This window comes from Elephas maximus, chromosome 19 (assembly GCF_024166365.1).
Source record: "Elephas maximus indicus isolate mEleMax1 chromosome 19, mEleMax1 primary haplotype, whole genome shotgun sequence".
Classification (NCBI taxonomy): Eukaryota; Metazoa; Chordata; class Mammalia; order Proboscidea; family Elephantidae; genus Elephas; species Elephas maximus.
Window position 1 is genome coordinate 69,976,441 of NC_064837.1, and position 26,624 is coordinate 70,003,064.

At 56.4% G+C, this 26,624-nt stretch overlaps 2 protein-coding genes across 3 annotated transcripts in view; both read left to right on the top strand.

The window, feature by feature from the left end:
• Positions 1 to 7,837, top strand: part of CCDC40 (coiled-coil domain containing 40) — a 73,965-nt gene extending 66,128 nt beyond the window's left edge. The window contains exons 18-20 of the mRNA XM_049860939.1: positions 3,661 to 3,849; positions 4,466 to 4,624; positions 6,816 to 7,837. Coding sequence (XP_049716896.1) covers positions 3,661 to 3,849; positions 4,466 to 4,624; positions 6,816 to 7,052 — 585 coding nt within the window. The 3' untranslated portion in view covers positions 7,053 to 7,837. The remainder of the gene's footprint in view (positions 1 to 3,660; positions 3,850 to 4,465; positions 4,625 to 6,815) is intronic.
• Positions 7,838 to 8,956: 1,119 nt separating this feature from the next.
• On the top strand, positions 8,957 to 26,407 carry GAA (alpha glucosidase). 2 transcript variants are annotated; one of them, XM_049858980.1, is made up of 20 exons: positions 8,957 to 9,023; positions 11,314 to 11,900; positions 12,312 to 12,457; positions 13,019 to 13,184; positions 14,641 to 14,737; positions 15,189 to 15,308; positions 15,388 to 15,506; positions 15,602 to 15,733; positions 17,749 to 17,859; positions 18,629 to 18,742; positions 18,848 to 18,932; positions 19,455 to 19,572; positions 20,012 to 20,145; positions 21,126 to 21,277; positions 21,581 to 21,729; positions 23,270 to 23,411; positions 23,890 to 24,039; positions 24,745 to 24,909; positions 25,177 to 25,329; positions 25,775 to 26,407. In XM_049858980.1, the coding sequence occupies exons 2-20, from the start codon at positions 11,358 to 11,360 to the stop codon at positions 25,832 to 25,834; spliced, it is 2,856 nt and encodes a 951-aa protein (XP_049714937.1). In that variant the 5' UTR covers positions 8,957 to 9,023; positions 11,314 to 11,357; the 3' UTR covers positions 25,835 to 26,407. The 2 variants fall into 2 exon arrangements, with proteins under 2 accessions (XP_049714937.1, XP_049714936.1); XM_049858979.1 differs by lacking the exon at positions 8,957 to 9,023 and adding an exon at positions 9,030 to 11,078.
• Positions 26,408 to 26,624: the final 217 nt, after the last annotated feature.

The following is a 26,624-nucleotide window of genomic DNA, read 5'->3' on the forward strand; positions in this document are numbered from 1 at the left end:
GAATGACTATTGCCCTACACCATGGGCAGCTCTAGATGTCAGTCTAGAAACCCATTATCATCGAGTCAATTCTGACTCATAGCAATCCTATAGGACAGAGGAGAACTGCCCCACAGGGTTTCCGAGGCGTAATCTTCACAGAAGCCGACTGCCACATCTGTCTTCCATGCAGCCACTGGCGGGTTTGAACAACTGACCTTTCTGTTAGCAGCCAAACACTTAACTTCTTTGCCACCAGGGCTCCTTTGTCAGTCTATAGGTCTTTTTTCTTTCTTTTTTTTTTTTAAGTTCTTTATTTAACTCCCCATTCCCCCAGCCCCTGGTAACCACTTATTTTTTGTCTCTACGAATTTGCCTAGGCATTTCCTGTAAGTGGAATCACACAATATGTGCCCTTTTGTGTCTGGCATCTTTCACTCACATGGTGCTTTCAAGGCTCATCCATGCCGTAGCACGTGCCAGGACTTCATTTCTCTCTACGACAGAATAATATTCCAAATATGGATGGACCACACTTTGTTTATCCATTCATCTGTTGATGGGCTCTTGGGTTGCTTCCTCCTTTTGTCTATTGTGAATAATTTTTTTTTTTTAACTGAGGTATTAAATGAGTAAAAATTCACTCTTTTTGGTGTATGGCCCTATGAGTTTTGACAGATGTTTATAATCGTGTAATCACCACCACGTCCAGATGCAGAATATTTCCATCACCCCCAAATTCCCTCCTGCCCCTTTGAGTCAGGCCTCCCCATGCCCCAGCCCCTGACAACCACCAATCTGTTTCCGTTCACAAAGTCTGGGCTTTTCCAGACTGTCACATAAGTGGATCCTACAGTACGACGTGTCTTGGGCCTGGCTTTTTTTCTCTTATCATAATGCATCAGAGATTCCTTCCTGATGGTGAAATCCAGTCATTCAACATGTCCTTTTCTAGATCGTGCATTCAGTGTGTCACAGGAATCTTTGCCTAGCCCAAGGTCACAAAGATTTTCCCTTCTGTTTTCTTCTAGAAGTTTTTTTTAGGTTTTACATTTAGGTCTCTGATCTATTCTGAGTTGTGGTGTGAGTTTTTTGATATGGTATGAGTTGTAGATGAAGGTTCTTTTTCTTTTTGTATTTAGATATCTAATTGCTTCAGTTCCACTTACTGAAGAGATAACCCTTTCCCCGTTGAACTGCCTCTGCGCCCTTCCTGAAAAACAATTGACCGTATTTGTGTGGGGTTTTCCGAGCTCTCTATTCTGTTCCATTGCTCTATGTGTATATTCTTTCACTAATACCACACTGCCTTGATGACTGTCGCTCTACAATTGTGTGATTCTTCCAACTTTGTTCTTCTTTTTCAAAAATTTTGTGGCTATTCTGTATCCTTTGCCTCCCCATAAAAATTTTAGAATCAATTTCTTGGTTCCTACAAAAACTCCTGCTGGGACTGTGATGAGGACTGCACAAATCTATAGGTCAGTTTGGGGAGAATTAGCATCTTAATAGCGTGAGTTTCCAATCCATGAACACAGTACGGCTAATCCCTGACTTATGGCTGAGTTCCATTCTGATGAATTCATGTAAGTTGGTTCTGACATAAGTCAAATACCTCTTCTTTCTTTTATTTTCATTATTACTGCCTTTTATTATCAGTACCTTTATAAATCTGATTTTTATTTGTTTTGGGGGGTTGGGAACATCTGAGAATGATAACATCAGCAAATCACACACTGCAGCATTGCATATAGTACATATTGCTAATGATAAGATGTTAAAAAAAAAAACCAACAGTCATGAGTGTGGTTCATCGTAACTCAAATACGTCATAAATCAGGGACTACGTGTATATCTCCATTTAGTTAGGTCTCCTTTGATTTCTTTCATCGATGTTTTTAGTTTTCAGCACTTGTTTTCTTAGATCTATACCTAAATCTTTCATATTTGTTTTTTGTGCCCTTGTAAATAGTGCTTTTTAATTTCAATTTCCAATTGCTCGTAGTTAGTATATAGAAATACAATTGATTTTTGTATATTGACTTTCTGTGGCTTTGCTAAACTCAATTCTTTTCATCAATCTTTGTAAAGTTTGACAGCTTGGTACATAAAAAGGGGGTATCTTTCTGTCCTGTGGATTTGTGTTGCTGTGTATAACCAAAGGGGGGACTGAGTATCCGTGTGCATGTACGCCTTCATGCATGTGTGTGCATGAGTGCATGCTTGCGTATGGGCACACGTGTGTGTGTGAATTGGCGTGTGTGTGTTGGCATTTGCATTTCCTCGGCTGTGAGTTGCCTGTTTATATCCTTGGCTGATTTTTCTGTTGCGCAGTTTGTCTTATTTCCTAGCAATTTGCAGGGGCTCTTTGTATATTGGGGCTTAACCCCTGTCTGTCATGTCTATTGCAAATGTATTCTCTAGTTACATGGTCACCCTTACACTTTGTTGAAGGTTTCTTTCAGCACACAATTTTTTTTTAACTGTACTTTAGATGAAGATTTACAGAACAAACTAGCTTTTTATTAAACAGTGCAATACTTTTTTTTATGACGTTTGTTAACAACCCCACAACATGTCAACACTCTCCCTTCTTGACCTTGGATTCCCCATTACCAGCTTTCCTGTCCCCTCCTGCCTTCTCATCCTTGCCCCTGGGCTGGCGTGCCCCTTTAGTCTCGTTTTGTTTTATGGGCCTGTCTAATCTTTGGCTGAAGTGTGAACCTTAGGAGTGACTTCATTACCGAGCTAAAAGGGTGTCTGGAGGCCATACTCTCAGGGTTTCTCCAGTCTCTGTCAGACCACTAAGTCTGGTCTGTTTTTGTGAGTTAGAATTTTGTTCTGCATTTTTTCTTCATCTCTATCTGGGACCCTCCACCGTGATCCCTGTCAGAGCAGTCAGTGGTGGTAGTCGGGCACTATCTAGTTGCACTAGACTCAGTCTGGTGGAGGCTGTGGTAGTTGTGGTCCATTAGTCCTTTGGACTAATTTTTCCCTCGTGTCTTTGGTTTTCTTCATCCTCCCTTGCTCCAGACAGGATGAGACCAGTAAAGTATCTTAGATATCTGCTCACAAGCTTTTCAGACCCCAGGCACTACTCACCAAAGTGGGATGTAGAACATTTTCTTTATAAACTATGTTATGCCAGTTGAGCTAGATGTTCCCCAAGACCACGGTCCCCACAGCCCTCAGCCCAGTAATTTGGTCCCTCAGGGAGTTTGGATTGTCTATGGAGCTTCCATGACCTTGCCTTGGACAAGTTGTGCTGGTTTCCCCGTATTGTTACCACACAGATTTTTAAAAAAATTGTTGACATTTATTAAGACCTTGAATCCACCTGGGATTTATTTTTACCTATGGTATGAAATAGGCACCGTTGCCCCGGGTCCCGCTCCTAGCAACCCTATAAGACAGAGCAGAACTGCCCCATAGGGTTTCCAAGGAGCAGCTGGTGGATTCGAACTGCCAGCCTTTTGGCTAGCAGCTGTAACTCTTAACCACTGCGCCACCAGGACTCTGTATTCCTTATATGAACCTTAAGGTCATTTTGACCAACTGATGATGGCTGCTGACTTCTGGAGGCGCAGCTCACTCCATCCCCCTCTGATGGTCCAGTGGGTAGTATACTTGGGGAGCAACCTCTCCCCTGTGTTCCCCAGCCCCTCTGCCCTGTGTCCCCAGGTCAAGCACGGGCAGCTGCTGAAGCAGCAGGAGAAGATGATTCGTGACATGGAGATGGCCGTGGCTCGCAGGGACACCATCATGGCCCGGGCCGAGGGCCAGAGCAAGATAGACAGGAAGTTGCTAACCCGCACGGGCTTCTACCACAAGCAGGTGGAGCTGAGACGGAAAATCAGGGACATTCACAAGGTAGGGGGCAGCATCAGACAGAGGAGAGCTTCAAGTCATGCCCCGGGGAGTGAAGGAATATTCCAGAAAGTGTTTCTGCACAGGCTCAATGTCTGCCTTCTTCAACCCCCTCCCTACCACCCCCAGCACGCTAAGGGCCTCCCCCCAACCCCTCCCCAGCTGACCTCATTTCCCCCCCCCTTCCTGCATCTCTCTGCAAGTCCTTGTAAGACTCCACCGAGGGTCCCCCACTTCCCACCAGCCCCCCGGCCAGTTCCCTCTCTGCTCTGAGCATCTCCTCCCCGCCGTTGGCACCTGCATGCAGAGCTGTCCCTGGTCTCCATGCATGAGCAGGCAGACTGGCTGCAGGAGGAGCCCCCAGGACTGCTCAGCCCCCACTCTCCAAGCCACGCCCACCTCAGGGCAGCAGTCAGCCCTCGTGTGTGTCACGGTGCCCACCTTTCTGGATGATCCATCCCTGAAGGGCAAGGACCATTGGGCGCCTCTCTGGGACCTTCCCCCCAGGGTCTCGCTGAGGAGTGGGTGTGTAGAAGGCCCGGCAGCAGTTACAGATGGATTCTTCTAGGCCCCCTAAGTAACCAGGGGACAGGCCAGGACGCTGCTCTCTCTCTGCCAGGCCACGGAGGACTGCACCAAAGCTGTCTCAGAGCTGGAGGAAAGGCAGAAAACCCTGGGCGACTCCCTGATGGAGAAGCAGCAGAAGCTGTCGGCCGTGCAGTCCGACTCCGACCTTCTTGACGCTGACCTCGAACGGCTCATGGCCCTCAAGTGGCAGGTAGGCGCACCTGGAGGGGTCACTAGGTGGCAGGCAACCTGGGCCTCCTCGGACAAAGGACTTCTCTCGGCTCAGCTGAGACCAGGTGACCACAGCACCGCCCGGCCCACATCCCTGTGGCTTCGCCATTCATTCTCTCATTAAGCAGTTACCGAGCATCTCGTATGGGCCAGGCGCTGTTAGGTACTAGGGCTAAAGAAAAGAAGAAAGAGAGAAAAGTCCCTGCCCTCCTGGAGGTGAGGGGTCCTGGTGGCATAGTGGTTAAGAGTTTGGCTGCTAACCAAAAATGTCGGCAGTTCGAATCCACTAGCTGGTCCTTGGAAACCCTTTGGGGCGGTTTCACTTAATGGCCACAGGTTCAACAGGCACTGCCTGGAGGTGATGTTTGGGGAGACGGATGATAAACTAATAAGAAAAGAAACATTATGTGTTAGATGGTTGGTGGACAGTGCTTTGGAGAAAAAAAAAGCTGGGAAGGGGAGGGTTGGGGTGAAAGGGGGCTGCAATGTGAAATTTTTTTTTAAATTTTTGTTGTTGCTGAGAATATGCGCAGCCGAACATACACCAAGTCATCAGTTTCTCCATGTACAATTCAGCGACATTGGTTACAGTCTTCAAGTTGTGCAGCCATTCTCATCTTCCTTTTCTGACATTGACATGCACTCTGCCTCCTAAGCTTCTTTTTTAATCTTTGGAGTTGCTGTCATCAATTTGATCTCCTACAGACAGGTTTTTAAAAGAGCACAGTGTTCAAGGCAGATGTTCTTTACTACGTTAAGCTAAATTATTTAGTTTTAGGAAGACTTCAGGATGGTATTTGTGGTTTAAGATTTAAAGATTTTCTCTGGGCAAGTAGCTTCAGGGGTTCATCCAGCCTCCATGGCTCCTACCCAACCCCATTGCCCTGGAGTCGATTCTGACTTACAGTGACCGTGTAGGACAGAGTACAATGCCCGTGGGGTTTCCAAGGCTACAGTCTTTATGGAAGCAGACTGCTGCATCTTTCTCCCACAGAGCAGCTGGTGAGTTCAAACCAACAACCTTTCAGTTAGCAGCTGAGTGCTTAACTACTGTGCCACCAGGGCTTCTTTTCATGGCTCCAGAAAGTCTAGATTCCATGAGAATTTGAAATTTTGTTCTGCACTGGGGGCGGGGACGGGGGGAGCTGCAGTTTTAAATGGGTGGTGAGAATAGGGTCACACAGAGACAACATTTGAGTGGCAGCGTGAAGGGGCTAGGCAGGGAGCTCTCCAGGTAGCCGGGCAGCCAGGTGAGGTGGGAGCTGGACAGTGTCAGGGGGCCAGGAACCTTCGAGGCTGGAGTGAAGTGGGGAGGGGGTGAGGGCGGAGGGACCTGCCCGGGCTGTGCGAGGCCTTGCCACGGCAATGACTTTGGCCTTCTCTCTGAGTGAGGTGGGAGACGGAGAAGGGTCTGGAGCTGAGCAGATGGTGTGACAGGACCACCCGGCTCTGCTGTTGAGTATAGAAAGGGGACAAGGAAGGAAGCAGGGGCCCATTGGGGGCCATCACAGGACTTCGGGGGATGGCACGCATGGCTGGGGAGACTCAGATTCCACATGCTCTGAAAGTAGCCCCAAGGGGATTTCCCGCTAGGCTGGATGTGGTGTGAGCGGAAGAGAGGGGTCAAGTGTGAACCTGAGTTATGGCCTGAAAAGTTGGAAGGAGGGAATTTGTGGTCACCTGAAATGAGAGATGAGACAGGGAATGGCATTGGCTCCAGGCCAGCCCATGAACTGAGTCAAAGATGTCCCCTAGGCAGTGAACGAGGGACAGGCTGCCAGCTGATGGGTGCCAGCCCTTCCTGTGGACTCTGAGACTGAGCAACCATCTCGGGGCGGGGGGGGGGGGGTTCTCTTTGGTAACTTCTCATGTCTTGAATCTGAGTTGGTGTGAAGTCCCGGGTGGTATGAATGGCTAACACACTGGCTGCTAACTGAAAGGCTGGAGGTTCGAGTCCACCCACAGATGCCTGGGTAGAAAGGCCTGGCAATCTCCTTCCAAAAACTCAGCCATTGAAAACTCCATGGAACACAGTTCAGCTCTGACACACATGGGGTCACCGTGAGTCGGAGTCAACTCCAGGGCCACTGGTTTGGTTTTTGGTTTTGGAGTTTGTGCGGGGCAGTGGGTTCTCTAATTTCCACAGCCTAATTCCTTGTCTTTTCCCCCAGAACCTCTCAGAGATCGTGACTTTGCAGACGCGCCTGAAGCACCTCCAGGCTGTGAAGGACGGGAAGTACGTGTCCCTATTCTGCTCTGAGCAGTCCCTGCAGGCGGAAAGCAAGCGGCTGGACAACCGGCTGGCCATCATTGGCGCCATCCTGGACCACGTGAAGAATGAGTACCCCCAGTTTCAGGAGACTCTGCACAAGCTCAGCCAGACCATCGCCACCAAGCTGGAAGCGTAGGGGTCTCCCAAGGGGCAGCCACCACGTGGACGAGATAGTGATAACGTTTTTCCCCCAGACATTAGCAATCTTTTTGTGTGGCCAGAGCCATGCTACCCTTGGAGAATGAAACAGATCAGGAGAAATAAGCAGGCCAGCACTTTTTTTTTTTTTTAAACCATCCAGCAGTTTCAACTAAAATCCCAACATTTCCCATGGTGTTTCCATGAGCTTGCGCCTTCTGTATGCAAAGACAGAGCTGGGCACACAAACCCATATTCCTACGCGGGCCTTACTGTTTGGTGGAGGGTCCTCCCGGTTCTGCACGTGACTGTGCTTCCTCATAACAATGAGCGACTACTGGCTCAGAATCTGGGGCGAGGAAACAAGAACGGACCCCCCAAAAAACGGGGCATATCTAGGCAGCATGGCCTTGAAGATGCACTTCACCTCACCCCTTAGCTTTGTCTACTGCGGTGCATCTGAAGGGCCATGACCCACCCCGTTTTCCACAGCTGCCCCCTGGAACTCAGGACCTTTCTCCCACTGCCACTCCCAGTTTAAATTAACTCCAGGTTCACAGCTTGCAGAAGGTTAGGGACCTCAGGACATCAAGGGAAGTTCTCGTGGAGGCGAGACCCACTGAAATGAGACCTCCGCGTCCCATCTTCCGCCTGCTTATCTCTTCTTGCTTATCAGCCCCACACTGTGGCTCCCACACACTTGATTTCTGAGTACCTGTTACCTTGTGGCTTCTCGGAAGTTTAAAAGGAAAATGTTCTATGAAATGATTTCATTTTCAAACTTTTCAGCAATAAATTAAAAAAATTTTTTTTTTTTCCTGAATTTGAGTGCTGTTGTTAGCTGCCATCCAGTTGGCTCCAACTCAGCGGACCCCAACGTACAACAGAACAGAACGTTGCCTGGTCCTCATTTCTGTCTTCATGTTGACACGCTCAAGTCCATTATAGTGGCCACTTTGTATTTTGAGTGCCTTCTAACCTAGGGGGCTCATCTTCCAGCACTGTACTGGACCATATTCTGTTGTGATCGGTATGGGTTTCATTGGCTGATTTTTGGAAGTAGGTCACCAGGCCGCTCTTCCTCGTCTGCCTGAGTCCGGAAGCTCTGCTGAAACCAGCCCACCATGAGTGACCCTGCTGGTATCTGAACTACCAGGACATAGCTTCCAGCATCACAGCAACACATGCAAGGCACCACAGCGTGACACACTGACAGGACACAGGGAAGGCCCTTAACTCCCCCCCACCCAAAGGTAACAGACAACCACTGCTCATGTTTGGGCCGACCCTGTTGCAGACTTTTTCTATGCATATATTTTCTTCATAAGTTAAGGTCATACGGTGTAAACAGTTTTTATATTTCACCTTTAAAAACGTGCTCATCTTAATACAAGCATTTTTAGACTTCATGACAAATTCTTTGCAAATGTCATTGAATTTTTATGGGTTATCACAACGTTCTTAACGATTCCTTTACCATAGGCCCGGTATTAAATTGCTTCCAAGTTCTATTTTTAACATCTCCGGGAGGACCCCTTTGTGCGTGAGCGGCTGTCCACCTCTCCGGCTGGATTTGCAGGAGGGGCATTCCTGGGGCTAAAGGCGCGCCTTAACAGCTGCGGGGATAAAAGCAGGTCGAGGGACGCACCTGCCCCTTACCCAGCCGGGAAATGGCAATTTCAGCCTCCCCGCAAGTGCGCGCTTCCTCGGGGTGTCCTCGAAGTCGCAGCGGGCGCAGCCGGGCGGGAATCAGGAGGAGCCACGCGGGGCTGCAGACGCGCGCCGCACAGCCCCAGAGGCCCGCGCCACCAGGGGGCGCTCGGCGGCCCGCACCCCTCCCGGGAGACGGCGAGGGCTGCCGCGTCACGTGGCCCGCCGTTTGAGCGCCGCTGGCCGGTCACGTGCCCCTGCCGTCACGTGCCCGCCAGGGCCGGACCCGGGTGGCGCTGCGGTCCGGGCCGGTACGGAGGTGAGCGGCTGGGCCAGGGTCGCGGGCCCGGGCTGGAGCGGGGAGGCCAGGGCCCTGGCGGAGGCTCCCTCCGTGGACAGGGAACCGGGCGGTCGGTAGTGACCCCGAAAGCGCTGGGCCAAAGCCATGACTCCCTGGATGGAGAAGTCAGCAGGTGCCACCGGGCCAGCGCGCGTCCCGGCTGGGGAGGTGTCACGCGTGGGTGAGGCCGCGATCACGGCAGTGTCTCTACTGAGCGGGCCCGCCTCGCGGGAAACTCTCCAAGTTCCTCATTGTGCCTCCCAGGATTCCTTGGGGAAGGTCCTGTGGTCCTCATATCCGGGGGGAACTGAGGCAAGGAGAGGATGAGCCCTCTGGGTCACTGGGCCGGGGTTTGACCCGGCTGTCCCCCTGCACCAAGCTGCATTAGGGAGCCATTCCACCGACCCACACGTGACCCCTGACCTTTAGTGCCTCTCTATTTTTCTCTCCAAATTGTCAGGCCTGGAGATGGCCTTGGAACCGCCCTGTTTCCTGGGCGGCAGGCAGCCTCTTCTTTTCTAGGATCCCTTTCCTCATCTGTAAAATGAAAGCTCTTGCTGGCTATGCCCTGGGCCCCACCTGCCCCGCAGATCAGAGCCTCCAGGTGGGAAGGTTCTAAAACTTGGAAGGCGTTCCTGGGGCATCTCAATGCCTGCCCTGACTGCCGACCCCCAGACTCAGCCCTGAGTCTCCCGGTTTCTGATTCAGAGCCATCGCAGGTGTGTCTGGAGGGGCCAGGTGGGCTGGGACTCTCCTACCAGTGGCCCACAGGGGACTGCGTGTACTGCTGCTACCAGGTTGTCCCCAGCAGACCTGTTTGTAACAGGTTCGGACCCTGAGCCTATGCTTACTTCTGCCTGGGTGGGCGTGGGGCTGTGAGGATGTGCTTTGCAGACCTCCAGGGCCCCAGCTCCTGTGTTCTGACATGCAGGCCTCCCGGCCCAGAACTGAGCCCGTGAGGGAGATGAAGGCAGGCCCATTCCTGGTGTCCAGGACTCCTCTGACAGCCACTGTTGGCTCAGGGGCCCACCATTGAACTTGCCGAGCCTTCCTGAGACTGCACAGGGGCCAGGAGGGGGCTGGGGGTTTGATCCACCATCCTTTCCTCTCCTTCCCTGGGATCAGACCTGCATCAGCTTTGCTGGTTCTCAGTCTTCCCCGGGTCCCCACGTCCCTCCCCATCTTCCATCACACAGAGGAAATGAACACCCAGATGTAGTCCTTGTGCGATCAGTCGCATATGGTGTCTGCTGCTCAGAGGAGCCAGACTGACATTCTGTTCTTTACAGAATATTTAGCACTTCCCCCAAAGCAGCCAAACCTCTTGCCCTGGAGTCAGTTCTGGCTCATAGTCACCGTCTCTAGATCCTGCGTTCATTAAGCAAAACAAAATCACTTCTTAATCTTACCACCTTACGCAGCCCAGACGCACCTGCTCATCAGCTTTGTACCTTGTTGGTATCTGTACCAGGGAGGTTCTGGGTGCTGCTGTCATGGAGCCCCTGATCAGTGGTGGCACAGACAGAGAAGCCTGTTTCTCCCTACGTCACCAGGGCCCAGCCCTTCTCTCTCTGGCTTTGCCATCCCCAGGGGCTTGCGGTACTTCAGTGCCTGAGACCTCTCGCTGCCGTGGGTTCACATCCCACTCAGCAGGAGAAGGACGCTGGAGGCAGCAGCGTGGCCCTCTAAGGCACACACATCACTTCCACTTGCGTCCTGCTGGCCACGCCCTGATCTCCCGGCCCCTGTTTCTGCACCTGTGCTATAAGGCACTCGTTCCGCTCCCTGTCTGTCACGCCATCTCTTCCTATTGTCACGTTCCTGTACCGTACATAAAAGGTATCTCACTGGTGACCTTTGAAAGGACTTCACAGCACACAGGATTCTCCAGGTGCCGTCGAGTCGTCTCTGACTCATGGTGACCCCACGTGTGTCAGCACGGACTGGGGTTTTCATTGGCTTGTTTTTCAGAAGCAGATCACCAGACCTTTCCTCTGAGGTGCCTCTGGATGGGCTCAAACCTCCGACCTTTTGGTAGCAGCTGAGCGTGTTCTGCACCCCCCAGGGACTCATTTGCCTTTGTCTTCCCCTCCCCCACCTCAGTATAAGCAAAGCTGCACAGCACCGTCTGTGACCCTGGAGAACTCTCCCCTCCTGCCCCCAAGCCTTCATCAGTGCTCTGGGGAGGGTCTGCCCAGGTCCCTGGCCCCCACCTCACCCTCCTATGCTCAGTCCTCCTTCCCTGCTGACCCGGCTCCATCTCCCGCAGGCCTCTGCAGCCCACGCTGCTTCGTCACCCACAGCCAGCTGACCATGGGCACGGACCGGCTGCCCTGCTCCTGGCACCTGGCCAGGCCCCTGCTAGGGGCCTGTGCCTTCACCCTCTTGGCCACAGCTGCCCTCATGGGGCATGTCCTGCTGCGTGATTTCACCATGGTTCCCCGAGAGCTGGCCGGGCTCTCCCAAGGACTGGAGGAGGCTTACCAAGCTCGCAGCCAAGGGCCCCAGCACTCCCGGGAGCACAGCGACAGGCCAGGGCCAGTGCCTGCACAGTGTGACGTGCCCCCCAACAGCCGCTTCGACTGTGCCCCCGAGGCAGCCATCACCCAGGAGCAGTGTGAGGCCCGCGGCTGCTGCTACATCCCAGTGCGGCAAGGCCCCCAGGGCCCCCCAGTGGGGCAGCCCTGGTGCTTCTTCCCCCCCAGCTATCCCAGCTATAGGCTGGAGAACCTCACCACCACACAGATGGGCTACACGGCCACCCTGACCCGCGCCACCCCCACCTTCTTCCCCAAGGACATCCTGACCTTGCAGCTGGAGGTGCTGATGGAAACTGAGAGCCGCCTCCACTTCATGGTGGGTAGGGTGGGGGCTGGGCAGAGGCGGAGACTAGTGGTCAGAAGCAGAGAAGAGCTTCAGGGGTGGAGACAAGGGGTTGGGGCAGAGACCAGGGGTGGGGCGGGGAGGGGGCAGAGACCAGGGGTCGGGGTAGGGGGGTGGGCAGAGACCAGGGGTGAGGGGGGTGGAGACCAGGGGCGGGGGCAGGGCAGAGAGAAGAGAGGGTGTGTGGACAATGACAACAGCACATTCTACCTGCATGTTCACTTGCCACACAAATGTTTCCTGTGCCCTGGCCACCTGGGATGTGAACTAACCCCTGGTCTTCAGCATCACTTGTTCTGGGGGTGAAGGAGAAGCGGAAAGGTATGGGGATGGCCAGGCTGTCCCATGAAGGGCCTTGGACCATCTCTCTCCCTCCCTTTCTAGATTAAAGATCCCGCTAACAGGCGCTATGAGGTCCCACTGGAGACCCCGCGTGTGCTCCGCCGGGCCCTGACCCCACTCTACAGCTTGGAGTTCTCGCAGGAGCCCTTCGGCATGGTCGTGCGCAGGAAGCTGGACGGCTGTGTGCTGTAAGCGCTGGTCTCCGCCCCGGTCCCAGCCTTGACGGGAGGTCCCAGGCTGGGAGCTTGTGTTTGCCCTGCAGGGCCTGAGCGTCCTGACAAGCCTGCCTGACAGAGGACGGCATCGTCCCACAGCTCTGGTCCATGCAGACCCTGCCCCCTCCTCACTCCACCCCACAGCTCTGGTCCATGCAGACCCTGCCTCCTCCTCACCCTGCCCCACAGCTGTGGTCCTCGAAGACCCTGCCCCCTTCTCCCTCTACCCTACAGGTCTGCTCTTTGCAGACCTTGCCCCCCACCCCCATTCCACCCCACAGTTCTGGTCCTCGCAGACCCTGCCCCTTCCTCACTCCACCCTAGCCTGGTCGCTGTCCTTCGATGTCAAGCCCTACCTCATACCCTGGCCTCCCTGGTCCCTCCCCTGGAGTGCTCTTCTTTGGATCCGGTGTGGCCACCTCTGTCCCATCTAGAGAGGCCTCATGGCCATCCACCCAGGGTCCCCAGCTCTCTGGGAAGATCCCCTCAGGCCCCCTGACCTGCTGGTGCAAGGAAGCCCTGTTCCTCCAACAGGCTGAACACGACGGTGGCCCCCCTGTTCTTCACTGACCAGTTTCTGCAGCTGTCCACCACCTTGCCCACCCCGTATGTGGTGGGCCTCGCTGAGCACCTCAGCCCCCTAATGCTCAACACCAACTGGACCAGGGTCACCCTCTGGAATCGGGACATGGCCCCCGAGGTAGAGGGCTGGCCAGCAGGGACACAGGCGGGGGCTGAGGGCTGTGGTGGGGTCTAAGGTGTGCAGTGATGAGGTGGGTGGGGGCACGAGATCTCCATCCTTCTCTGGAGGGACCCCCCCCTCCCCGAACCCTGGTCCCTGTGTGTGAGGTCAGATGAGAGCTATACAGTCTCCAGGGAGCACAGTGTCTGCGTCTAGCCCCGCTTGGGGGCCTCAGAGAGGCAGCGACGGGAGCCTCCCACTCTTCCAGAGACCCTGGGACTCTACGCCAGATCGAGGTTTCCTCAGAGGACTTCCTGCTGCTTTTGGAATCCCGAACTGTGCGCAACTCCACGTCCACTCGGGACCCTGAAACACATACTAAGCAGAGATGTTAGGGGTTCAAGAGGCTTTTTTAAACTCCCCATTCCCCATTTTATTCCCCATCCCCCCAGCCCTGGTATCACCAGTGTACTGTGGTCTCTGCATATTCGCTCATTCTAGACATTTCACGTAGTATGTGCCCTTTTGTGTGTGGCTTGTTTCACTTGGCATGGTATTTTCAAGGTTTACCGTGTCATAGCGTGTGCTAGGATTTCATTCCTTTTTATGGGTGCATGGTATTCCGTTGTATGGATGGGCCGCGTTGTGTTCATCCACTCGCCTGTTGATGGGCACTTGGGTTGTTTCCTCCTTCAGGCCATTGTGAACAGTGCTGTAGTGGGCACGGGTGGACAAGTTTGAGTCTGAGTCCCAGCTTTCAGCTCTCTTGGGCGTATACCTAGGAGCGGGATTGCTGGGTTGGGCGGTAGTTCCATGTGTACCTTGCAGAGGAACCACTGCCACAGCGGCTGGACCGTGTTACCTTCCCACCAGCCGTGAACAAGGGTTCCAGTCTTTCCCCTTCCCCACCAACGCGTGGTATTTCCCGTTGTTTTTAATCATAGTTTTCCTAGTGGGGTGAAGAAGCATCTCACTGTGGTTTGGATTTGCCAATGGGCTTGTTGAGAATTTCCCTGCCCGCCCCCCGCAAAAGTAGACCCCCCTAGTAGGCTGACTCCCCACCCCAGACAGAATCGCCCAGGAGGTATGCTCAGGACCCTCCCCTCCCGAGGTGTGGCCTGGCGCAGCCTCATAACAACCACGACGGGGAGAGGTTTATGGATGGAAATCCAGAGTCCAGAGGCCGAGCGGCCTGCCCAGGACCCCCAGCTAATGGGTGGTGGGCCAGGACCGAAGGCCAGAGATTTTATTACCTGCTTCCAGAAGGCCTGGTGTGGGACTTGAGCAGGGAGAAGCCATCTTGAGGGCAGTGGGTCAGGAGTGGCGTCCTGGGAACTGGCCGGCCGGGCAATTGGGGTGGAACGTGTCATGTACGCACCCTATCCTGGGGTGAGCTTGTCTGCAGGGCCGTAGCTCAGCACATGTGGCTATGGGTTGGTAGGCGAGGGGCTGACAGAACCGTCTCCTGCCCCAGCCTGGCACGAACCTCTACGGCTCCCACCCCTTCTACCTGGCCCTGGAGGACGGAGGCTCGGCGCATGGGGTGTTCCTGCTGAACAGCAATGCCATGGGTGAGTGAATAGGTGCCCACCACAGCTGCCACTGGAGCCCCCAGCCCTCCAGCCAGGGCCGCTCCCAACCCCCAACCCCCAACCCCCAGGCTGGCAGCCTCTCTGGGTGCAGCAGCGCCCCCTTTCCCAAGGGGGACAGCCTGGAAAGCGTGGACATGGATGTGGGCTATGATGGGGGCCAGGCCTTGTTTTCTCAGCTGAGTCCATGGGCTGGGGCTTCTCCCAGCTCTGCCCTTTGGTACCCCCACGGTGGGCTCTGGGATCCTGGCCTAGGGGATGGGCAGAGGCCAGAAAGGGGAGTCCCAGGGACTCAGAGCCTCAGCTCCTGGGCTCCCTGTGGGAGTCCACCCCCCACCCCTGCCCGGCTGTGGTCTGGCCTTCAGTGAGTGCCGAGGGCCCTTGAGGGGGGAATGGGTGCTGGTCCCTGAGCCCAGAGTTGTTGTCTCTGCAGATGTGGTCCTGCAGCCAAGCCCGGCCCTCAGCTGGAGGACGACCGGTGGCATCCTGGACATGTATGTCTTCCTGGGGCCAGAGCCCAAGAGTGTGGTGCAGCAGTACCTGGCGGTCATCGGTAGGCCTCCCCAGGGGTGTGCACGCCTGCCCCCAGCCCACGCCCCCCACTCTGCCCACTCATGCCTGCATGTCTGCAGGGCACCCATCGATGCCGCCCTACTGGGCTCTGGGTTTCCACCTCTGCCGCTGGGGCTACTCCTCCACGGCCATCGTCCGCCAGGTGGTGGAGAACATGACCAGGGCCAACTTCCCCCTGGTGAGTCCCAGGCTGGGCAGGGGTGGCGTGGGGGTCCAAGGGGTCTGGGCGCTGCCCCCCACAACTCAGCGGCTGGGCCCTGTGGTCGGCCACAGGACGTCCAGTGGAATGACCTGGACTACATGGATGCCAGAAGGGACTTCACCTTCAACAAGCACGGCTTTGAGGACTTCCCCGCCATGGTGCAGGAGCTCCACCAGGGTGGCCGGCACTACGTCATGATTGTCGTGAGTGTGCTGCACCTCCTGTGCGTCCATGCCTTTGGAGGGTGGGCCTAGAGGCTCCTCTCTCATCCGGCTTCACCCTGTGTCTGCTGTTGTCACCGAGGACGTCCTTGGAGGGTCTTCTTGGTACTGAGGGAGCCTTGAGAAATGTACATATGGCCCCTGCTGCTCAGGCTTAAAGGTCCCTGTGATGTCACACCAGTCCAGGGAGATTCCACTTCCCTTCCCTGATCAGTCCAGCCCTCCATTGCCATTGCAGCCATCTGTCCCTAACCCCGACTCACTGGGGCCAGGTCAGCGGGCACCACGCCCCTTCCCCATTTACCCGGGGCCAGGTCAGTGGGCACTGCCCCCTTCCCCACTCACCTGGGTCCAGGTCAGCGAGCACTGCCTTTTTGTTTCTTAAGGCTGATGATCTGTCAAAATGATTGACAGACTGCAGGGAAAGCAAAATTATTGACAGACTGCAGGGAAAGCGCTATCTTTAATCTAGAAGAGAAAAGGATACAAACAAGGAGGGTAAGGTTCAGGGGGGGTGTTGGCACATACTTACCCTCCCAAGAGTAGAAGGTTCTGCTGGCCAACCAGGGAGCTCCTGTGAGCCTACGTCTTCCGGGGCCTTCACTGGCCTCACCTCATGCCTGCGGCTTAGGCAGCATCAGGCCCCCAGCTGGTCCCTCCAGTCAGGCGGGCCTCACTCATTGGCCTCAGGTGTGGTCCAGCGCTCAGAATCCAGGACCAAAGGCCAACTTGGCTTCCTGCAAGAAGGCTCCACACTTCGCAGCCCCAGAGACACTTGTGCTCAGGATTCTCTCGTGTGTAGATTATGTGAACTGGCTTATTGCAGAAAGTGGGGACGATCAGCTAACGTCCCCGAGCACTGATAGGGGCAGCAGGAACAATGGGAGCCACCTGTCCCCTGGCTCTGCCTCCCCTCGGCTCTGTGATGGGAGAGGCTGTGGCCGAGGGCAGCCCTGCTCACATCCCTAGTGCTGGCACCAGAGGGGACAGCTCTTTCCTCCAGCTCTGGTGAGAAGGGAACCCAGGGCAGGCCTCTGAGTGGCTCAGCATGAAAACAGAGCCTTCCTGGACCAGGTCCCCCAGCCAGAGGGATGGGATTCAGGACCTGGGTCACATTCCCGGCCCTGCGGCCTTAGGAGGGGTCTGAGAAGCTAAACGGTCACCACCATGGAGCCCCGTTAGATGGAGGAGGTTCAGTTGCCGAGAGTTTTGGGGTTGTGCTGACGTAGCCTTCTCAGGGCTACAAGCGTTAGTGGCCAGTTGGAGCAGAGGGCAGACGCGAGACCCTTTCTTTTTCGGTTTTGAAGATTGTTGTAAAAGGTAAATGTTTGCTGTAGGACGTTTGGGAAAGTCAAGTAAGCTTAATCAGCTGGTCCCCTTCTCTCCCATCTTCCAAGCAGCTGTGTGCACATACACATGCGATTGTGCTGTGTGCATACACGTGGGTGTGCTGTGTGGGCAGCTGTGCTGTGTGTGCAGGCGTGCTGTGTGCATACGTGTGGGCATGCTGTGTGTGTGGGTGTGCTGGGCACATACATATGGGCATGCGGTGTGTGGGTGTGCTGTGTGTGCAGGTGTGCCGTGTGCATAAGCTCATGGGTGTGTTGTGTGTGTACACATGGGCGTGCTGTGTGTGGATGTGCTGTCCTTAAGTGCATGGGTGTGTTGTGTGTACACGTGGGCGTGCTGTGTGTGTGTGCTGTGCGTGTACACGTGGCGTGCTATGTGCGTAAGCACATGGGCATACTGTGTGTGTGGGTGTGCTGTGTACACGTGGGTGTGCTGTGCGTGTGGGTGTGCTGTGCGTGTACAGGTGGGCACGCTTTGCGTGCAGATGTGGTATGTGCATACGCATGGGTATGCTGTGCTGGGCACGGCTTCCTCCCTGCCTCTCCCACAGGTTAAGGCGTGTTCTGAGGTTTGTCCCGTTTTCCCAGTGGTTGGCGCCCAGGCTCCAGGCGGCTTCCTTCTAGTCCTGACTGGTTTCTTACCCTCAGGATCCCGCCATCAGCAGCTCGGGCCCTGCCGGGAGCTACAGACCCTACGATGAGGGCCTGAGGAGGGGAGTCTTCATCACTAACGACACTGGGCAGCCGCTGATCGGGAAGGTGAGGGGCCCCAGGGGCAGAGGTTAGAAAGCAGGGGTCTCTGGCCAGTGGGAGCAGGCAGCTGCTCAGGAACAAGGGGATTTCAGCAGTCGTTGCCATCCAGTGCGCAGTGGCACAGAGTGGGGGAGGGGTGTGAGTCAGACCTGGGGGTGGTGGGGGCCCCTGACAAGGAACACCACTTCCAGTCCTTCCACCAGAGGCCCCGTGGCTCATCGGGCAGCCGGGTCCAGCCCAGGAATGAGCTCTGCAGGCCCTGGCGAGACTTCCTGGTCCCCTTTGTTCCCCGAGACCTGGGAGCCTCCTGCCAGTTCCCGGGCCTTCCCATGGGGAATGTGGCAGGCCCAGACCTCCCCATTGCAGGGTGTGCCCAGAACCGAGTGGACAGGGCACCTGGCCACGGAGAAGGCTGGGAAGACACCCTGAAGTGCACATGTGTGAGACTTGGTTCTAGGTCCTTTGTGTCAGGTGGGGGCTTGGGTGGGTTTCTCTCCCAGCCCTCTCCCATGACAGTCCCTGGTTCTGTAGTCCATCTGTCCATCTCCTAGGGGACGTGTCTGGGATGGCCCCTGGCTTGGCCCCCAGTACCACTGCTCATCCTGGGGTTCACACTGTGGAAACGTGCTTGTGGGCCCCCAGGCCCACCCTCTTGGGTCTGACGTCTCGGGTCTTATTGAGCATGAGGCTGCAGCTCTGCCTGCTCAGGAGACGCGCAGGACCTCGGGCAGGTTCTGGACGAGGCTGAGGCCTCCCCTCTGCCCTTGTCTTCCAGGTGTGGCCCGGAGCCTCCGCCTTCCCTGACTTCACCAACCCTGAGACCCAGAGCTGGTGGCAGGACATGGTAGCTGAGTTCCATGCCCAGGTGCCTTTCGACGGCATGTGGATCGTAAGTGCTGGGCCCCCCACTGTGTGCTGTCCCACCCTCTCCTCTGCATCCCCCTGGGCCTGCACCTCTGAGCAGCAGTGCCCACTGCTCGGGCCTCTCTTGCAGGACATGAATGAGCCGTCCAACTTTGTAAAGGGCTCTGAGGCCGGCTGCCCTGACAATGAGCTGGAGAACCCGCCCTACGTGCCAGGTGAGCGCCCTATGGCCCTGTGTGGGGGTGGGTCCCTGCTGGGCTGGTACGTCAGGATCAGGCCTCATGTGGCTATGTTGCCAGCCTAGAGGACCCGCACCCACTGGGCGCCAGATTGAGGATTTTCTAACTCACGTCAGGGATTTCCATCTTCGGTTCAGGGTACCCAAAGTTCTCGTTTCTGAGAAGCTGGTAGCTGGGAAAGGGGAGGGGACCCCAGGATTGAGATTCAGGGTAGGGGAGAGGCCACCAAGCAGTGCAGACACCCACAGCTGAGGCTTAGACAAAGGGACAGGAAGACTTAAAATGGGCCCAGACAAAGTTTTGAAATCTGGGGGTTTGTGCCTGTCATTGGTGAGAGTGCGGGCTCTTCAGGGGCACAGCCTGAGCTCTGGGGGGTGACCTGATGAGAGTGAACAGAGGAGAGTGCCAGATCTGATGTGGGGTGGGAGGGGCTGTGTAGGAGGCAGGGTGGTCTAGTGGGCTGGGACAAAGCTTCATGAAAACCAGCCTCCTTTCCAGGCGTGGCTGGCGGGACCCTCAGAGCGGCCACCATTTGTGCCTCCAGCCACCAGCACCTGTCCTCCCACTACAACCTGCACAACCTGTATGGGCTGACCGAGGCCATCGCCTCCCACAGGTGAGGGGGCCACCCGCCCGTGCCCAGGTCTGCCGTGCCAGCCTGTCCCACCATGGGGCCGTGTGGAGGAGGCCCAGAGAACTCCCGGGGCCAGCAGGAGGGCTGAGCACACCGCCCCTCGCTCCCTCCCTGCACCTTCACCCCTAACAGCTTGCCCTCCATGAAGTAGGATCCTGGGGGTGAGTGGACAGGTGGGTCTGGGTGACCAAGACGCTGTTATGAGTGGGGGACATAAGCCTTCCACGTGGCGCAGCTTGTCCTCAGGGTGGGTGAGACTGGCTCAGCGCCCACTGAGCTGCGGACCTTGCTGGTGCCCCGCGTGCTCCCCTGGCCTCCAGCTCACCCAGACAGCACTGGGTTCTCGAGGCCTTGGACCGTCAAGCGGGCAGCGGGGTCACTGGATGGGCCTCTCAGCTCTCTGTCCCCCTGCCCCACCCAGGGCCCTGGTGATGGCTCGGGGGACACGCCCCTTTGTGATCTCCCGTTCAACCTTTGCCAGCCACGGCCGATATGCTGGCCACTGGACAGGGGACGTGTGGAGCAGCTGGGAGCAGCTTGCCCTGTCGGTGCCTGGTGAGAGCCTCTGCCGGGAAGGTGCCGCCCAGATTAGGGCTGGAGCCTGGGTGGGGAGGTTCACCCGGAGCTGGGGCCTGGGCTCAGCACAGCCCAGAGGGATGCGGCTGCAATGGCGTGGGGGCCTGCTGCCGACTCGTGTAGGGTACAAGGCCCCCTGGCCCCTGCCCACCTGTGCAGGTTTCCTCAGGTCTGCTCACCTGTGTAGCTCTGCCCCCCTGTGCAGCTCTGTCTAACTGTGCAGGTTTGCTCATATATGCAAGTGTGTCCACCTATGTAGGTCTGCTTTTGTAAATCTACCTACCTGTGCAGGTCTACTGACCTGTGCAGGTCTGGTACCCTGATTTCTGGGTATCCCTGTCTTTGTCTCCCGCTGGCCTGTGCCCACAAAACTGTAGGCTCTCACCTCTTCTGGTGGGCGGTGCACACCCTGAGCTGTAGGGTACTGGAGGTGGGCACAGCAGGGCCTGGGGTCAGAGGGCGGCAGAGCTGTAGGATACTGGAGGTGGGCACAGCAGGGCCTGGGGTCAGAGGGCCTAAAGAGCTGTAGGATACTGGAGGCAGGTGCAGCAGGGCCTGGGGTCAGAGGGCCTGCAGAGCTGTGGGTTGGGGTTGCTGGGCTCTGCTCCCCTCCTTTCTGGTTGTCAGGTTCTGGTTCTCACGTGAACTGCTGTTCATCAGCAGAGTCCACAACACAGTCCCTAGAATCTATCTTGACACGGAGAAGTCCCCAGGCCCCAGTCCTGTCCCCGGCTCCCCACTCGGGATCGTGGTTCCTGAGGAGTCGTCAAGGGCAGTGTGGGGCCAGCCCAGCACAGCTCTCTCCATGTGTCCCACTGAGCGTGGGGAGTGGGGATGGCACCAGGCCGAATGTGAGATGGCCCTTTGACAGCCAGGGAGCGTCACGGGCACATCTGTTGGGTGCCCTGGTGACTGGTCCTGCCCCAGCAGCCTGGCCCGTCCTGGCTCTGCCCTCACAGCAACCCTGCTCTTCAACCTGTTGGGCGTGCCCCTGGTTGGGGCTGACATCTGTGGCTTCCTGGGCAACACTTCGGAGGAGCTGTGCGTGCGCTGGACCCAGCTGGGAGCCTTCTACCCGTTTATGCGCAACCACAACGACCTCAACAGCCTGGTAGGCGAGGATCCAGGATGGGTGACTGCCTGGTGGCCTTTCGTGTCCGCCTGAGGGGTATCCTTTGTAGGGTGTGTGCTAGCAACAAATTCTCACCGACCTGAGACCCTGCCTAGAGAGTCCCCCAGCCCTGGGCTGTGGCTTGCTTCCCTGACTGAGCAGCTCGGCCCAGGTTCAGTGCCGCCATTTGTTGCCACACGCTGGGTGGTCAAGGAGTCCCCTGGAACTCCCAGGTGGAGATTCTCAGGGACCGGCCGTCCCGAGCCCACATACCTTCTCCACTCCCCTGCCTCCCCGCCACAGCCTCAGGAGCCATACAGTTTCAGCGAGACAGCACAGGAAGCCATGAGGAAGGCCTTCGCCCTGCGCTACGCGCTGCTTCCTCACCTGTACACGCTGTTCCACAGGGCCCACGTCAGGGGCGAGACGGTGGCTCGGCCCCTCTTCCTGGAGTGAGTGACCCAGGGAGAAGGAGGGCCTGACCACGAGACTGCTGACATTCCGGTCCCTCCCAGTGCTCAGGTCCCCTGACCCCAGGGCAGCCTGTCGGGCTACTGGCTGTGTTCCCAGGAACCCAGCCAGGAGCTGATTGCAGCTAACTGAGATGGGGCCAAAACCTGGGCCTCCCCGACCGAGATGCCCCTGGGCCCCCAGTCCCTGCCCCCCACCCCTTAGATCTCAGCTCAGGGCTGGGGGTATTTGAGGTAGGGAAACCCAAGCTGAAGAAGACCGAGATGGACTAAGTGGTGAAGTATGAAGCGTTGTGGTTAGTCTGGGAGTGGCTTAAGAGAAAATGACTTGAAAAGAAACCTCATCATGTTCTCCAGACAGGACTTGACCTGTCTTAGTTATCTGGTGCTGCTACGGCATAAATACCACAAGTAGGTGGCTTTAATAAACAGAGACTTATTTTCTCACAGCTTAGGTGGCCAGAAGCCTGAATTCAGGGTGCTGGCAGTAGGGAAAGGCTCTTTCTGTGGGCCCTGGAGGAAGGTCCTTGTCTCTTTCAGCTTCTGTTTCTTGGTTCCTTGGGGATCTCATGTGGCCTGCCATCTGTCTTCCCTGTCGGTGCTTGCTTGGTTGGTTGTTTGCTCAGTCTGCTTTTTTTATATCTTAAGAGAAATTGACTTAAGATGTAGCCTATAGAAATTCATTAACAACAAAGAAAACCCATTCCCAAATGGGATTATAGCCACAGGTATAGCAGGATCTGGGTTTTTTTTACTGGGTGTAGCAGGATTTACAACACACCTTTTGGAGGGACATCGCAGTGTGCATAAGAAGCTGCCACGTGATAAAGGCAGTCCCTCACACGTGGGTTAAGGATCGCCCAGTCATAGGCGTCTCCCGCGGTGGGTGACAGATTCCTCAGTCATAAGCATCTCAACGTGGTGGGTTACAGATTGCCCAGTCATAAGTGTCTCAACGCGGTGGGTTACAGATTGCCCAGTCATAGGCGTCTCACACGTTGGGCTACAGATTGTCCGGTCATGGGGTGGTGAGCTATTTGGAAAAGTCCATGTGCGTACTTTTTCCTCACACCATGCAGATACGTAAGTTCCAGGTGGGCTAAATAGTTAACGTCAGGGATTAAGGTGTGGGAAGTCTCCCTGGACAACAGAAGTGGCGTCCATGGTAACTCTGGCTGCCAAGGGCCAGGACGGGGAAGGAGGTTGGAGCTGGATAATCAGGAAACAAGTGTGCTAAGCAACCAGCTGGCCGCTGCTGACTGCCTTCAGACACCTGCCCCACTCCATCCTGGGCATGTGCCAGGGATGATGATGGCCAGGGGAGGAGGCTGTTCTCAGATCTTGTGTTGACTGTGTCAGCCAGAGCAGCCTGGCCACGTCTCACCCGAGTCCCAGCTCCTTGAGCCCCTAAGATGGGATGCCCGCCCCCCGTATCGCCCTGTGGGCCCCTCAAATGCTTCACAGCAGGGGGGTCACCTCTTTCCCTGGTCCCCAGGCCCACCTGCCCCTCTCTCCCATGAAGGTTCCCCCAGGATCCCCACACCTGGACCGTGGACCGCCAGCTCCTGTGGGGGGAGGCCCTCCTTATCACCCCGGTGCTGGAGCCTGGGAAGACCAAGGTGACCGGCTATTTCCCCGCAGGCACGTGGTACAACTTGCAGACGGTGAGCTTGGGTCCCTAAAACCTGGGGGAATTGGGGACCAGGGGTCCCTCTCACTGGCCAGGGTGGAGGAGACAGTAGAAAGGGGAGCCTCTGCAGTCAAGTTCCTCCTGCGTGCTCTGTGCATGTCACCATTGGGGCCTGAGGTAACCCATTTCCAGATGAGACCGAGGCCTGGCAGGGTCACTGCCAGGGTTGTGCAGTCCCCACCAATTGTCCTCTGGCCGCATGTGGCCTCCTTAGCTGCTGCGTGCCTTCAGCGTCCCCTGGCCTGTCCCACCCTGGCCCTGGGCCTGGGCCTCTCAGGCTCTGGGCCCCCACTATGTGGCCGGATTCCTGCAGGGTGCCCCTTCTCTGCCCGAGGCCATGTCCCAGCGAGTCTCTGCTTGCAGCCCTCAGGAGACGGGAGGACGGCTCCTGAGGACAGCCGTGGGACTCTGGCATTGCCCGGGGCCCTGCTGACATGAGCCCTACCCTCCAGGTGCCAGTGGAGGCCCTGGGCAGCCTCCCACCGCCACCTTCCACACCTCTCACATCAGTTATCCGCAGCCAGGGACAGTGGGTGAAGCTACCTGCCCCACTGGACACCATCAACCTCCACCTGCGGGCCGGGTACATCATCCCCTTGCAGGTACCTGGGCACCATGAATGGGGGTCCGCTGGGCCGGGCACACCGTCCCCCTGCAGTTTTCTGGGCCACCAGGAATGGGGGTCTGCTGGGCCGGCACACTGTCCCCTGCAGGTACCTGGGCCAGGCGCTGAGTCTCCATGGCTACTGTGGAATAGGGGCTCCTGAGGAGTCCAGTCTGAGAGGACCGGGGTCTGAGGGCTGAAGGACTGGACAGAGAGGGACCTGAGGGCAGCCAGGCATCTCCCTCATGGCCTGGGCTGGGCGGTGGCTTCACTTGCTCTTTCCTAGGGAATCCTTTGTGGGCCTTCTGCGTCCTTTCCTTCAGGGCCTCTGCCTGGTGCAGAGATGTGACAAAGATGTGGATGCTGCACTGTGGATCTGCGGTAGATGCCAGGACCTAGGGAGGGGGATTGGGAGAGACATCTGGAGGTGGGGCGCCCCTGAGGTAGGAGGAGACTGAAGTCCAGCCCGCTTCGCTGTCGGGGATGAGGGAGCAGCATAGGCAAAGGCCCGGCCCCTCCCTGTGGGGGCTGCAGATGAGGGACAGCATTGAAGTGGGAGGGCTGGGCCAGGGTGGCTGCTCAGCCCTCCGGACTCTGCTGTGGATCCTGGTCTCTCCGCAGAGGAGACCAACCTCCCATTACTCCCCTGGGTCTGGGGCCCTTGCCCAGGGTCCAGGTAACAATGTGTGTCCACACCCTCAAGGGCCCCGGTCTCACCACCACTGAGTCCCGCAAGCAGCCCATGGCCCTGGTGGTGGCCCTGAGCCCTAGCGGCGAGGCCCAGGGGGAGCTCTTCTGGGACGACGGGGAGAGCCTGGGAGTGCTGGAGCGTGGATCCTACACCCTGGTCGTCTTCCTGGCCAAGAATGTGAGTCCTGAGTCAGGGGCCGGCCAGGAGGGAGAGTCAGAGGGGGCACAGCCTGGGTGATGGCCCCCATGTGCTGTGCCGTCTCTGTCCAGAGTGGGAGAAGGGCTGTTTCCCAGGGGCTGTGGGTAAAGCACCCTGGCAGGAATCCAGTGGCCTCATGCCTCAGGGTCTACACAGAGGGGAGCCATCCCTGGGTGCCCTCCCAAACCCATTCTGTTCTGGTGGGGCTTGTGCCCACCACTTGCATCTCTCTCTGGGTGGGGCCAGAACACTGTTGTGAACAAGCTGGTGCACGTGGCCAGTGAGGGAGCCAGCTTACAGCTGAGGAAGGTGACCATCCTGGGTGTGGCCACAGCCCCACGGCAGGTCCTCTCCAACGGCGTTCCAGTCTCCAACTTCACCTACAGCCCTGACACCAAGGCAAGGACGCCCTCCGTGGGCACCGCAGAGGGGGTGCCTGCAGGGACTAAGGAAAAGAATGGCCAACCAAGCCAGCCTGTCAGAACCATCGGGGGTGGGGGGCTCCTGATAACAAAATGCCAGCTGAGCCTTCTGTTGCCCAGTAGAGAGAATGTCATCCTTGGGGTAGGCACAGCCACACATAGCCAGCCTCTTCTCTCCGTTTGGAGGGTGATGTGGTCAGCTTGGAGACTCGTGAGCTGTTGTCTAAACAGCACCTTATTTTCCAAGCTAAGATGGCAAATGCTGAGAGCCTTAGTCCTGAGTCAGCCGGGCAAGTACCAGAGCATGAATCCTCCCCAGGGGCTGAGGCCTGAAACCGTATCTGCCGCCCACCACGTCCAGCACCCATCACCTGAGTGCCTGGGAACTGCACTGACGCTGGGTGCTGTTTTTATTTCTCCAGATCCTGGACGTCCCCGTGTCACTATCAGTGGGAGAAGAGTTCCTCATCAGTTGGACCTGACTGGGTGCCAGCGACACCTTCAGTCCCCTGCCCTCTGTGACAGGGATGCCTTTAGTCCCCTGCCCTCTGTAACAGAAGCGGAGCAGGGAGTGAACCCGCACCACTCGGTCAGCCGTGTTTGGGCCTGGGAGCATGTACCGTGAGCCTTGTGCTGACTGTCCCTTGCTTGTTGTGTCTCCTGACACATCTTTGACAGTTTTTCTCCCCAGATTTCAGAATTGGGTCAGTACCCTTGAGGGCTGCTCTGTCTTAAGTATGTCACCTCTCCACAGCATGTCACTGGAATGCATGTAATGTTAGCAGCTATCAGCTAAACTATCCGTGACAGCAGAGAAAGCGATGCGTGGGGTGGAGAATGTCTTATCTGCACCGGAGGTCATGGTCCTGCCACGCGGCAGCTGCTGCTCTGACTACATGTCAAGGTGGGAGCTGGGCCGCTGCCCCCCGAGGACAGACAGGGCTGACTCCTAAGTCTGATGACAGTGAGCCCAGGGAACTGAGGAGAATTCACAGGACTTGGGACAACTGTTAATCTTAAGTACCGTTATTAATAAAACGGGTATTTGGAATCAAGCTGCTGTAGCTCTTTCTGGGACTCAGGGCAGGATGTGTCCAAGGGCCACGGAATGGAGGCAGCAACCGTGTCCCTGGTGTGAACCCCAACTTGACCAAGTCAGCATTCTAGATAAAGTCTCTTCGTGAACTGTACATTTTCAGATGCCTTACGTCACAATCAGTAGATGAATCTAAAAAATGTCCTCGGGCCACCCCCTTGGAAATTTAGATTGTT

What these genes read in the sequence shown, in the direction of transcription:
- GAA (XM_049858979.1), top strand. Translation starts at nt 11,054, where the DNA reads ATGGGCTCAAACCTCCGACCTTTTG. An exon ending in AAGCTGGACGGCTGTGTGCT is followed by an intron (nt 12,458 to 13,018) that starts GTAAGCGCTGGT and finishes TTCCTCCAACAG; the next exon opens with GCTGAACACGACGGTGGCCC. An exon ending in CGTGGTACAACTTGCAGACG is followed by an intron (nt 23,412 to 23,889) that starts GTGAGCTTGGGT and finishes CCTACCCTCCAG; the next exon opens with GTGCCAGTGGAGGCCCTGGG.